Source organism: Balaenoptera borealis, assembly GCF_965194805.1.
Source record: "Balaenoptera borealis genome assembly, chromosome: 10".
Lineage (NCBI taxonomy): Eukaryota > Metazoa > Chordata > Mammalia > Artiodactyla > Balaenopteridae > Balaenoptera > Balaenoptera borealis.
The window spans coordinates 3417517-3431753 of NC_138874.1; the positions used below are offsets into that span (position 1 = coordinate 3417517).

The 14237-nt window shown below is 41.3% G+C and overlaps 1 protein-coding gene across 9 annotated transcripts in view; it reads left to right on the forward strand.

The window, feature by feature from the left end:
* ANK3 (ankyrin 3) overlaps positions 1-14237 on the forward strand; it is a 562075-nt gene that overhangs the window by 328791 nt on the left and 219047 nt on the right. For 4 of the 9 annotated variants that reach the window (XM_082407428.1, XM_082407430.1, XM_082407431.1 and 1 more), the window contains exon 3: positions 5135-5220. The exons of 4 other annotated variants lie outside the window; for them this stretch is intronic. In XM_082407428.1, coding sequence (XP_082263554.1) covers positions 5146-5220 — 75 coding nt within the window. In that variant the 5' untranslated portion in view covers positions 5135-5145. Of the gene's footprint in view, positions 1-5134; positions 5221-11219; positions 14155-14237 lie in introns of those variants that run through there. One more of the 9 variants, XM_082407426.1, reaches the window with a different exon arrangement.

Here is a 14237-nt window from a genome sequence, read left to right on the forward strand (position 1 = left end):
ATAATCCCTCTTTAATTCTTAGTATTTGTAATTTGTATTCTCTGACTTTGAAGGCATCAGTTACGCTGTGTAGCAAACCACCTCAAACTTAATGAGTTAAAATAGTAACCATTTATTTCACTGTGGGTAGGCCATTTGGGCTAGGATCAGCTAGGCAGTTCTTAGGGTCCAGCAGGTTCACGCAGGAGTCTTTGGACAGCTGCTTGTCAGTTAGGTGCCTCTGCTTCTGGGGCTTGGGTGGCTTTGGCTGGGGCAGTGAGGGTGGCAGGCCCATGTGTCTCCTCATCGTTTAGGCTCACCCAGGCTTGCTGGCATAATGAGTCAGCAGTGTCCCTGGAGAGAATGGAAGTACGAACGTCCTCTTAAGGTTTAGGTGTAGGACTGTCATTGCTCTTTTTCCACATTCTTTTGACCAAAGTAAGTCACAAGAACAACTCAGATTTATAAGGTGGAGAAACAGACCTACCACCAATTCCAAACAACTGTGAGTGTGGGGAGGGGAGAATTAACACCATTTTGGCAACCTTTCATGTATTCAGGTACATTATTATAGAACAACTGTTATCAATTCAGCAATTTTGTGTAAATACTCTGGTCTTACCAATATTGTGATACAACAGTCTTCCTGCATCTTTCTGGATTATACAGAACATTAAGTTCTTTGGTGTCGCATCAAAAGCAACCCCATTTTTCCTATGAATACTTAGGAAGATTTTGATTGTTTACAGGTTTTTTTTGTTTTTTTTAAAAAATTATTTATTTATTTATTTATTTTTGGCTGTGTTGGGTCTTCGTTTCTGTGCGAGGGCTTTCTCTAGCTGTGGCAAGTGGGGGCCACTCTTCATCGCGGTGCGCGGGCCTCTCACTGTCGCGGCCTCTCTTGTTGCGGAGCACAGGCTCCAGACGCGCAGGCTCAGTAATTGTGGCTCACGGGCCCAGTTGCTCCGCGGCATGTGGGATCTTCCCAGACCAGGGCTCGAACCCGTGTCCCCTGCATTGGCAGGCAGATTCTCAACCACTGCGCCACCAGGGAAGCCCCAGGTTTTTGTTTTTTAAGTCAGTGTATATTTTGGTTGTCTACACAGCCTCAAACCGTTAGAGATTCAAGCTGTTTTTTGGTCCATAATACGTTCGGAATTCAAAATCCGGCATTGGTAAAAATGATCATTGATGTGTTGACTTTGGGCTTAAGAAACAGTCTGGGTCTTAAATAATTCTCATCTGCGGGTAAATTATAAGTAAAAAGAAAGCATAGCTTTTTTTAGGTAGCATAGGTAATATATTTCTCTAGGTTTCTCAACATGTCAATAGAGAGATTCTTGGACACAGAAAATAAAAGTCGAGTTGGGAATGGGATGATAGAATTAAACTGCATTTTTATCAGTCCCTAAAGAATACAGTTAAGCCTATCCATTAAGTCAAATTTGTTTTACCTTTCCAGAAATCTACCTCTAGAAATTTATCCTAAGTTACCTATGGTTGTGTGAACTCATCTGGTGATGAGTAAGGCCACTTACAGCACTGTTTCTCTCATGGACAAATTAAAGGCAATCTAAATGTCTAATAAAAGGGGATTGATTTTTTTTTAAATATGGCATATTCATCATGTGGAATATTACACAACAATTTAAAAGTTATAGAACAGTAATTATTGAGCTTCATGGATGTTTATTATATATAGTTGACATATACACTTAAAAGCTGATTTTGTTTCTACTTGTATGATTATATTTTGGGTAGATAATTATATATAAATACATGTATGCAAAAAGAAAGGCTTGGAAGAATATACAAGAAAATGTTAATGGTGGTTATTTCTGAATGATGGCAATATGATTTTTTTATAGTTTTATTGAGATATAATTGACATATAACACTGTATGAGTTTTAGGTGTACAACATGATGATTGGATATACGTGTATATAGCAAAATGATCACCACAGTAAGTTTAGATAGCATCTCACCTCACATAGTTGCAAATTCTTTTTCTTGTGATGAGCATTTTTAAGATCTATTCTCTTAGCGACTTTCAAATATATGATACACTGTTATTAACGTTAGTTACCATGCTGTGTATTAGATTTCCAGAACTTATCTGTCTTATAAATGGAAGTTTGTACCTTTTGACCACCTTCATTCATTTCACCCACCCTCCACCCACTACCTATGGCAACCACCAATCTGCTTTCTGTATCTATGAGTTTGATTTTTTTTTTTTTTTAGATTCCACATGTAAGTGCGATCATACAGTATTTGTCTTTCTCTGACTTATTTTATTTAGCGTAATACCCTCAAGATCTACCCATTGTTGTCACAAACGGCAGAATTTCCTTTTTTAATGGCTGAATAATATTCCATTTGTGTGTGTGTGTGCGTGTGTAAGTATAAAATTTTCTTTATCCATTCATCTGTTGATAGACACTTAGGTTGTTTCCATGTCTTGACTATTGTAAATAATGCTGCAGTGAACGTGGGGGTGCAGATATCTTTCTGAGATAGTGATTTCGTTTCCTTCAGCTATATACCCAGAAGTAGAAGTGCTGGATCATATGGTAGTTCTATTTTTAGTTTTTTGAAGAACTTCCATACTGTTTTCTAATTTACATTCCGATCAACAGTGCACGAGGTTCCCCTTTTTCCACATCCTTGCCAACACTTGTTATATATACACAGAAGTAGAATTGTATTTTTGGTAGTAGCCATTCTAACAGGTGAAAAGCCATGATGGCAAAGTGGTTTTTATTTTCCTGTTTATAAATCCATGATATGAAATTTTTAGAATGAATATGTATGAACGATATGGGAAAAGTAAATAAAAATTACTTTTTAAAAAGCCCTACAGAGCCACAATTTCAGGATTATTTGTATTTTTTGTTGCCACTCTCTGTGTAATAAGAGCTTTTGAGCTTTATAAAATCTACAGAACTGGGCCTTCTCCGGTGGTCTAGTGGTTAGTACTTGGCGCTTTCAGTGCCACAGCCCAGGTGCAATCCCTGGTCCAGAAACTGAGATCCTGCGAGCGACGTGATACGGCAAAAGACTGGTTTTATTGCCACCCTAATAGAACATGGCATCATGAAATGCAGTAGTTCCTTTAGGATTTTTGTTTTGCTGTTAACAATTGCAAGAACTCATAAAGACTAGGGAAATTTTTCTCTAATAAGCATCATGTTTTTATTTTAAAACATCACCGTGGTAAAAAAAGTCTTGTAAAAGTTTGGGTTGGAAGCAGAATCAGCATTCTTATTTCTTTCTTATAACTTGAATAATTGTAGGATCCAGAGTCTTTAAAAAAAATCTGTTGGCTAGAAAATGACTGTTAAAAGTAGACACAGGTATTGCTTCTGTGTTAAACTGCCAGGCATGACTCTGTGCTTTTCTTGCCAGTCTAATGGATAAGCTCCCTGACAGGGTAGCATACGTTACACATCTGTAGTACAGTGGTATTTATATTTAGTAAATTCCACCATTATCACTATTATCACTGGTGGAATATAGACTTTGGCCAAATTCTACTAGATTTTACCATGGCTACAAAACAAAACAAAACAAAACCCTGTATTGGAGGTTTTGATGTCTGTTTCATTGTCATTGAATAGACTGTTTAGGCTAGTTTCCATCTAAGACATCGTTAATATAGTGTGTCTTCTGTAATGAACAAGCACATTTTCAAGGGCGTGTTGAAACTTTCTGGGACCCAAATGAAATTTGATTGTGCTGGAGAGGATTTTTAAAAGTGGGGTAAAGTGTTGTGAAATCACCACATCTGCAGAATAGTCAACACTTTAAAACGTTTGATGGATTTATTTTATTGGGTTTGCTGCCAGAAGGAACAGAACGTGGCTGGGTGTGCAGAGTTGGGTGCACGGTTTCCTGGGGCGGGAGGAGGTCTTGGGGAGGATGGGGGCGACACCCAGGAACCCGCAGCGCTCTGTGCCTGCAGCATCGACGTACAGGCAGCCTTTTTCCGTGTCAACACCTGTTCATTAGGAACCGGACCAAGACTCCCAAAGAGCTCTCAGATGGCCCGAATTCTGTATCTCTGCCAATCCGCACTAGAATTTAATAACAACCTTGAGGTGAAATTTGGGCCTTTCCTCACTGCTAATCCCCAAAACCATCTCGCTTTCCCTTTCTCTGAATAACAGTTTAGTTTATGTGGGGAGGGAGGGAGGAGGCTGGGGGCAGAAGAAGGGGAGCAAACCGATCTTACATTTCTTAAAGGACAGTCCACTCTCCTTCAGAGCAGATAGAGTTTCCTGTAGGTCTGAGACCTAAGCTTGTTCTTTTCATAGCTTCCCCATCTGCAATTGCCAGATCATTGTTGGAAATTCGCACCGTTCATTAACTATTGACAAACCTCCAAGTTTCGTTCTTGTAATAAAATAATGCAAAAAGAAGCATGTAAGTCTGTAATCGTGATTCTGATATATTTTTTAAAAGGTTATGTGTTTTCTCTTTAATTTTGCACTAGGGTTAGTGCACTATTAGAAATATGGGAGATACTCCATAAACACTTGTTTATTCCCCTACCTTGCTCTGCAGAGGAACTGAAGTAATTTAGTAGGAAATACATAGACTATAATAGTAAGTGCCTAATAAAATAGAAGGCTTCAGAGCTTCTTCTGCCCGGCCCCACCCCAGGGGAGGAAACAGAACATAGTGAGCCACGTGTCTGTCCTGTGCATTGCACAGAGAATAGCATGTCTGTAGACCTTTTGGAGGCTCACTCCAGGGCAGATGGCCATTGAATGGAATGGCAGATGGGATCAACTGTACTCCTGCAGGTTGCTCTCACTCATTCTCACTCTCCTGAGTGCTTGTTAAGTTTGGGTGTCTTAAATACACGTGTAGGATTTTGCTACTTCAATAAAGGAGGTGCCCAATAAATATTCATAAATGAGGGAATTCACAAAGAAAGTTTGTGTGTATACAGTATAGAAAATGCCCATAGCAACATGTCTTTCCATCACTCCAATGACAGTTACTATGTTCAAATGCAAAGGATAGATTTCCATGGGTATTACATAAATGCACACTCATTCACACCTGTGTGTACTTACATGTGTATATACACATAAACATTCTTCGCATCCAGTTTTGACCCTACTGTCTGTTCACCCTCTTTCTCAGAGACCCTCACCATGGTACATCCCCAGCATTGTGAGACCCTAGAAGAGGAGACAACCTCATTTTGTACAGCCGGCAAGCTGAGAATGGTATTTACATTTTTAAATGGTTAAAAACAAATCAAAAGACGAATACTATTGGGTGACACATGAACAAGACCTCAAGTTCCAATTTCAGTGTGCGCAAATAAAGTTTTATTGGATCCCAACCTTATTCGTTCATTTACCTACTGTCTCTGGCTGCTTTTGCACTATGGCAGGGAAGTCGAGCAGGTGTGACAGAGGCCAGCCGGACTGCAGAAACCCAAATACTTGCTATCTGGCCCTCTACAAAAAGGTTTGCTGATCCCTACCTTAGAAGATACAAAAAATGAGTAGGATGAAATCTACCTGGCTGAAGCCACACCTCACAATATTTGAGAAAATATTTCCCCGATTCGCCCTTTCTTTTAGGAGAAATTAGAAAAGAATAAGAAAATTGTTGTCAACTTTTATCGTTTTCAAAAGGGCCTCATAACTTTTTTTTCCCCCCAAACATAACTTTATGTCCCAGTAATTACTCTTGTGATTATATCCTGGCATGATATAATGGAAGGGCAAGTAAAAAGGTGCCAAGTGGTGGAACATATAACAGAAAGTTTAGTCTGATTTACAATTTGCCTTCAGAATCAACATGGAAGAGAAAACCTACCAAGACTTACCAAGTTTGTAGGGCAGGAAAGAAGAGGGGGAATCACAAATACATTTAGGGACCCTGAGTGTCTGTCTGTATTACAGTCTGCCCCGACTTGATAATGCCTGTGTGTATGTGCACTGTTTTTGTCTTTTGTGATCATGTTGTTTCATAAACATTAGCTATTGGAACATACTGGTAAGAAGCACATACCGTTATTTCCATTCCAGAAGGAAGTGGCGGTAAACTCTGCATGTAGCTCTTTCTATGGCAGTAAATCAGTGCCAGGTCCAAGAAAATGCAGGGTTTTTGGGGTTTTTTTTTTGCCACACACACATCTCTGCATGGTGGATATGGTCCACAGTATGATAAAGAATTATTCCCTGAGTGTTAATGTGAATATTTGACTATTTAGTGTGATTTCCTCTGTGGCATCTGGCAGAGTGTTTAGTTGTTATCCTACCCATGGCCGCTATAATATGACCTCATGAATCAACTAATTAGATACTTCATTCTCTAAAACTAAGAGTCTTTGCTTTCTTTTGTGCACCACTCTCTCATATTTGGGGCCAGCAAATGGTCACTGAGTAGGCCAGAAGTTTCCTGCATCTTCAAATCCTACCTCCTTCTTCATACCTTTGCCTTTTTAGTTGTCTTTTAAAAGAAATGTGTTGAAAGTGAACTCACTGTCCTTGTATCTCAATCAGAATGCACCAGCAGAGGAAGCATACATAAGCCAATCATTGCATCCTACCGTAATGGTATTTCAGCATCACAGAATGTGTATGCCGGCAGAGAGACTGTAGAATTCCTTTCCATCCCTACAGATATGGAACCAGGGACTCAGGAAGGATGAGGGACTTCTCTAAGGTCTTACAGTTACTTGTAGCAAACTTGGGAGAAGAGCTATTTTGCCTTCCTTGTTTGTTTGCGTTATCTTCCTTTTGGGCCACCTTAAGTATGATTCTGATATAAACATTAAATGACAAGGATTCAGTGAAATGTCACAAGAATATCTTTTCCTAGAATATGTTCTGTTTGGCTATGAAACGGTGAGACTTGATTCCATAGATACGTAGGAAAATTACTTGGTGGATATATTACGTCAACCTTTTTGGAAGAGTTATTAAACTATAAGATAATAGAAGGTGACAGAAGCTATAATTATCCAGATAGTTTAGGAGAAAAGTAATACAGAAGCATATTTATTCTTTATCTTCAGTAATAAATATATTTGAACTGAGCCTATTACCTGAGAAACCATTCACATTCATTATCAGCCACTGCAGTCAGTTTCTTGGTTGAGAGGGCTATTTGGGGGGGGAATTGCTCCCCTAATAGAGTGGAAGACTCAACTCAACTGGCTCCTCACTCTCTTGCTTTATTTTCCCTAGAGAATCTAAAAATGGAAACAAGTAGAGAGTCCATGAACAATTGTTCCTCATCTTGACACGTTCATTCCAGCCATATGCTTTATTTTCTTCCTAACACTTGTGACTATCTGAAATTTTCTTCTTCGTTGATTTGTTGACTGGTTTACTCCCCTGTCCCATACTGCCAAGAATGGAAGCTGCAGAAAGGTGACCTCATCTGTCTTATTCACCATTGTATCTCCAGCACCTATGACAGTGCCTAGGCTCTAAGAGGAATTCCATATGACCTGCTCAAGCATGAACAGTTGGCCACGTTGACTAGAGTGTGAAGTGTTGAACTGTGAGGTTGTAAAGTCTATGGATGGGGAAGGGAGTCTTCATAACTGCCCTCGAAAGCATTGTTCTGCATGCTGACCTCTTGGGTCTTTATTAAACGTCCCCACCCCTGCTTCCACAGTACTTGTACGTGTGTTGTAATTGTCAGTTTCCTTGTCTCTCTCTCTCTCTCTCCCATTGATGACTTGAGGGATAGGACCAAGTCCCATTCACCTATATGTCCCAGATGCTAAGTGCAGTGACCAGCAGAGTGAGTGAGTGAGTCCGTGAGTACGCGCATGCTGCTTGTAGCACGAGTGCCTGAGAACATACTGTATCTTTGTGCTTTACCTTTTCACGTAGAAAGCATAATGACTTACTGCTAAGTGTCTTTTAATACTCGTTTGGAGAAATACCTGCCTTCAGGAAAGTACTTGCTTGCAAGTTGGTCTCCTTTTGTTAAGATAAGCTCTTTATATAGACTGTCCCTGTCCAGTAGAAATGTAGTGTGAGCCACACATGTAATTTTAAATTTCAAATCACCACATTTAAAAAGCTTCTTAGGGACTTCCCTGGTGGCTCTGTGGTTAAGAATCCGCCTGCCAATGCAGGGGACATGGGTTTGATCCCTGGTACGGGAAGATCCCACAGGCTGTGGAGCAACTAAGCCCGTGCACCACAACTACTGAGCCTGTGCCCTAGAGCCTGCATGCCGCAACTACTGAGCCTATGTGCTCCAACTACTGAAGCCTGCGCACCTAAAGCCCGTGGTCCGCAGCAAGAGAAGCCACCGCAATGAGAAGTCCGCGCACCGCATCGAAGAGTAACCCCTGCTCGCTGCAATTAGAGAAAGCCCGTGCGCAGCAATGAAGACCCAATGCAGCCAAAAATTAATTAATTATTTTAAAAAACCTTTTTAAAAAGTGAAGTTAATTTTAATATATTTTATTTAACTGGACATATCCAAATATTCTCACTTCAGCATGAATCAATATATAAAATTATTACTGAGATATTTTACAGTGCTTTTTTTCATACCATCTTGAAATCCAGTGTGTATTTTATATCTCAGTGTGGGTCCTGAATTATCATCAGGAATACTTGATCTGTATTTTATTTCATAAAATTGAAAGTTGAAATAGTAGATTCACATATCCAAATTGTTCCAACACTTAAATTTATTCTAGTATCTGAGTTGAGAATGTTTTTAAATTTAAATTTCTTAATTAAATAAAATTTAGAAACTCAGTTCTATAGTCACACTAGTACTATTTTATTGCCAATCACTAAATATGGCTGATGGCTACTGTTTTGACCAGCCCAGATTGTAAACTCTTTCCTTTTTTAAAAATTTTATTGAAGCATAGTTGATTTATCACGTTGTGTTAATTTTTGCTGTACAGCATAGTGACTCAGTTATACGTATATTCTTTTTCATATTCTTTTCCATTATGGTATATCACAAGATATTGACTATAGTTCCCTGTGCTATACAGTGGGACCTCGTTATTTATCCTGTACACATAATAGTGTAAACTCTTCTTAAATAAACCTTTTCTATATATCTTCCTTTATTTTCAAACACCCACCACCTTCTACCACTTCAGATTGCTGCATGTTGGCGTTCCTGAGTGGGTGTCTTTGTGGTCATCTGGTCCCACTTGCTCCTCCTATAGGACCAGGGGCGCAGAGAGGAAGTGGCTTGTCCAGTACGATTGTCCACAGCTCTCAGTGCCGGCTTTTCGCTCACTCCTCCACCAGGCACTGCCAGCTCCCTCCTTTGGGAGGGACAGAGTCCGGGGGCTGTGCCTGCAGGGGATCTCCCGTGCACAGCCGGGGATCCCCTTCCCTCTGCCGGCCAGTGGACCCCAGGGGAGCCGTCCCCGGCCGCCTACCCCTGCCGCCCATGGGAGGTGGCAGAGGCAGCTGGCAGCTTGGACCAGCTGGCTGGCTGCAGGCTGAGGTCATGCTGGTGAGTTGGACAGACAGCCTGCTCCAGGGACGGAGGGCAGACCGAGTGCGAAGACAGATGGAACCAAGGCCAGCGCTCATTTATCCAAAGGTGCTCCTCCTACAAGGAGCGTGGAAAGGACCACCAATCCCTCAGTGTGACTTAGCCACCGCCTTTTTTCTTTTTTCACGTGTCTCATCTGAAAATGAAGAATCGTCTGTGACTATGAGTTAAGCATTTCCTAGGGTGCCTTTTTGTCATTTATAACCTTTGACAGGTTTAGTACTTGTTTTCTTCCTTGTTCCCCACGTTGTTCAGAACCCGCTCAAGATCTCTTGACATCGTCTTTATCTAGGGTGCCAAAATTAATGCAATGACAATGGATCCATTTTTCTTTCTGAAGGAAAAATATTTTGACTCTCTTATGGTGAGGCTGGTCTGCTTCTAAGAAAACTGAAGTGGGTGCAGCACGAAATAGTTCTCAACCTATCAAAACATGCACTTTTCTCGTTATCAAGAGCCGGGGGCAGGGTTGGGATGGTGCAGCCTCCCTGGTGACTGGAAGAATCGCTCTTTTTCATGTTTTTCCTGCTCGCATTTCCCATTCTTCTATATACTCCCCACCCTCCACTTCTCCACGTCACTCTGTCATATTTTTTTCAAAGTGCACTTTGAAACTATTGGAACTTCAAGATCACCAAGTGACAGTATCACCTCCACAGAAATCAAATACATTGTTGTTTGTGTGTCAACTCAGCTCAGCCATGTGGAGACACAGTATAAAATGACAACCAAGAGTAGTTTAATTGGCTGAAGAATAGTCAAAGCTATTAATTGGCTGAAGAATAGTGAAAGCTTGTCTTGGAATCCTGGCAAGGTGTTTGCCAGAACTAAGGGGGAAAACAGTCCCCTGGCAGTGGTAAAACATCTAGTGTATTGATTTGGTTTTATTTTTATTGGCATATTTAGTCACAGTGTTTTGATTCCTGGATTAGAATTTATTTGGGAGGGGTATAACCTTTACTCGAGATGCCAAACTGGAAAGTGATTTTTACTTTTTTGTGCTAGTTTTATGCTCTAATAATGCATGGGCAAGAAGAACGCTCGATAAAACATGTCAGTGCTGGTAAGAAATCAGGAATTATTTTGAACAAGATGATGAGGAAACTTTTAATAGGAGGAATCACTTTTTGATATAACTTCTGTTATCAAAGGTACATGTCCGGGAAAGATCAGGACTCTTTGGTGGTGTGTGCCAGATTTCAAATTTCCAACCATGCTTATCCGACCTGCCTTCTGGAGGAACGTTATGGGAGCTGAAAAGTTGGGGCTCTAGGACCCTATTCCTTCCATTCAGCCAGGCAACTCCACTCTCAGGTTTATTCTCAATGCCTTTCCTGTAGAACTTATTCAAGGAAAGATTTCTGCAGCTAATAAAAGTTTGAAAGAGCACTCTTTTACTTTATTTCGAAAGGCTGGTTTAGGAATTCTTGTACCTGGGATTTTTATAAAAGCAGAACAATTATTTTTCCCTTGAGAGGAGTGGCCTCAGAACTGTTGTTTGTTAACTTTCTATAGCTCCAACATTCCATGCATGGGCCACCCCGTCCCATGCAAGTCCTGTTTCTTACACCCTCGTGGCCAATGTCAGGGAGCAGGACGGGAGATGTTACCCAGTGGACCTTGTGTTACTGTTTCAGGTGGCATGTGCTCTAATGCTGTTTCTGCATCTCCTTCTTGTTGCTGTGAGAGACCTGCCACTCTGCTCAGACATACTCTTGTGCCAGCTGCACAGTTTTACTTTGAAGATTCATACTAATTTACTCATCACCCAGAAGACAACAATCTCTTGAGACTGAAGTGGAAAAGTTTTATAAAACTTCAGCCAACGAATGAAGTTTTAAAAAGTTCTTTTCTTGTTTGTTTCAGCTATCGTAAGGGCTTGCTTTCTAGAATTATTGACAGAACTGTCAATTCAGTTTGGGAGGAATAAAAGCTAATATTTGTGACAATCTTGGGTAAATGCCTTTGCGTTGAGAATAAGTACACCAGGAGCATGAGAGTTACCTGTCAGGGTGTGTGCTGGGTAGGGAGAAGGCGACTAAGGTTTTAGTAATATTACCATCAAATCTAGGACTCACAGGGCTGCCCTCCTTGGCAGTGATGCTGTTTAAAGTTTGTCTAGTTTAGAAATGGCGGACAAAAGCCCATATTTTCTTTAAGGAAGAAAATCTAAACAAGCTGTGTCTTAGAATTTATTTTTGGTGGGTTAATCACTTACCACAAAATCCAACGTAACAAAAAATTCATATTATGGTAGCATAAAAGTTGTGACAGATTCTCAACTTCTGAACATTTTGGGAAAGCAAGGAATTATTCCAGTTGAAAAATACCTGAGCCTGTGTTCCAAATTTCCAGCTATGCTTTTGCTGATAGAGATCAATGGGAAAGTATAGCTTTGCCAGCCTTAGATGGAGAAGGTCAAGGGTGCTTATAAATATATTTTAAAGTATCATTAGTGTCTATAAAGGAAGAAAAAAAAGAAGGTCCTGGAGCCAGTAGGAAATCATCCAGTTTTTAAGCTGGCTGTCCACTTCAGCTTACTGAAAATAAGGAAAGGAAATTGTACAAATGCTCTTCACAAGTCCAGGATGATTTATATCAGGAGAAAGCATACAAAAGTTTTACTTTTTATTCTTTTCTCCGCCTCGCCTATTACTATTACAATAAAAATTCTTCTGATAAAAAAATACACTTAGTTTTTATTATGAAGATCCAAATAGAGTTTATCACTTTTGGATCTGAGTCACATTTAGTCCCCCACCTTCCTCCCCCTCCCCCTTTTGTCAGATGTTGGTTTTGTAGACAGTGGAGAACCTTTCCAGAATTCTTCCCTCGTGTAGATAGTTTCTGTGGGAAGGCAAGCGCATGAGCGTCAGTGCACGCAGTAGGCCCTCGGGAATGTTGGACCAGAGTGGTTTTCATGTGGTTTGCAGTGAGGCCCGAGAGGAGCATGCAGTCCCCTTGTAGTGGAAGGTCATGGCCATGGTCCTCCTTTCCCTTCCATTTTCTATCACTGCCCAGCGGAAAATAAGACCCCCTACAAGGGAGGAAGGAGGAAGGTCCTTGATCTCCAAATCAGACATACAGTGAGTAGTCGTTGGCAGGAATTCACACTTGGGGCCCTTAATGAAGCAGGTGGGCAGCAGCTCCAGAGACCCCCCAACCAACCAAATCCTCACACAAAACCTCTGCACTTTGTGCTTCGGTCTCCACACATGTTAACAGTCAGTCCTGCAAAGTCAAATGCACTGATCTCCAAAGTCAAGGACTTTGAGTGTTAGAAGCACACACACGAAGTCTTTGCAATGAAGCATCACCTTTTTTTTTTCCTGCTCATTTTCTTGGTGAATTTAGGTTTTCTCACCAGGACCGAAAAGGTTTTAGGTGCAGTCTGACATTTCAGCCATTTCTCGCTAAAGCTGTGTGGGTACCATGTGTTTGTGCGTGTGAACGATTCCTGACTGAGTACATTTCTTCCAGTGCGTGTGTCCATCCTAGCAGAAGATAGCCCAGCAGGCCTTGAGCACTGCTGCTACTTTACTTCACATCATGAATATTCAGAGGCTGCAGTCACTGAGGACTCAGGTGGCAAAAATAGTAAGGTGATGGAAGCACACCCTGACATGAACGCCAAGTCCACATTTCAGCGACTCAGAACCCCTGACTGCAGCACAGATTTCCCATTCTCTGACCCTCGGACCTCAGGAGAGGAGAGTCCTGGGGACTCCTCTGAATCAGGCATCTGCTCCATACACCAGCATGCCCACGGCTTGCTGTACGATGTGTTGTAATCAGCATGTTGTTTTTAAAAGACAACGGGCCCGTCTGTGCATTTAGGCTGATAGTTGAGCATAAAGGACACACTGTTGAGACGGGCAGTGCATGCATTGTTTTCCCCATCATGCAGTCGGTATCTCCATAGCAAAATCGAGTGCCTTCTGTAAAATCTTATTTTATATATTTTGTCACCATCAGCAGTTACACTGAAGGGAGGAACTGCTCCATTCTGTTATGGGTTAAATTCTGCTCTGTGCAGACCTAGTGGTGATGTGTAAATTGCAGCCCTGTCTTTTTTTCGAAGGATTCTGAAATAGGTTTTCAGAATTAGTGCTGGATTTTTGCTCCTGCATGTGTGGTGACTCTTGCTTTTTTCCCTTCGGAGAAGCCTCCTTTGCAGCATTCCCCCTTCCGAGGAATCACTTAGACACTTCCAGCTGGTGGCAGGGGATACAGCCATAATACAGCTTCCTCTGTCCCAGCTGTCTTTTTCACTACGCTAAATGCATTACGATGGCTGCACCCTCGTGTAAAGGTTCAGGTAGAGGGAGGTGTAGGATGAAGTCTGGAGACCGCCGTTGGGGTTTTTAAGGCTTCAGCTTCCGCAGCATCTTGGCATTTTGAATGTCTTCCTGCTTCGGGTCCAAGGTTTCTCTCCACTGATTGAAATGCTGCTGGAAGCCTGATTAAAGGTGCCTAAAGATATCACCTTCTACCAGGAAGCCCTGCGTGCTTGAGAGGATTCTTTTCAATGCATTATGGCTCATGCAGCCTCACAATTAAAGAAAAACAGGGATTTGGAAATCAATGCTGAAGAAGAGACTGAGAAAAAAAGGAAACACCGCAAACGGTCCCGGGATCGGAAGAAAAAGGTAGCTATGTATGCCAGCGCCTAGATCTTGCCTGGATTCTTTTTGTTTTAATCTCCTCTTGGCATCCGTTAGAAGCATTCGGG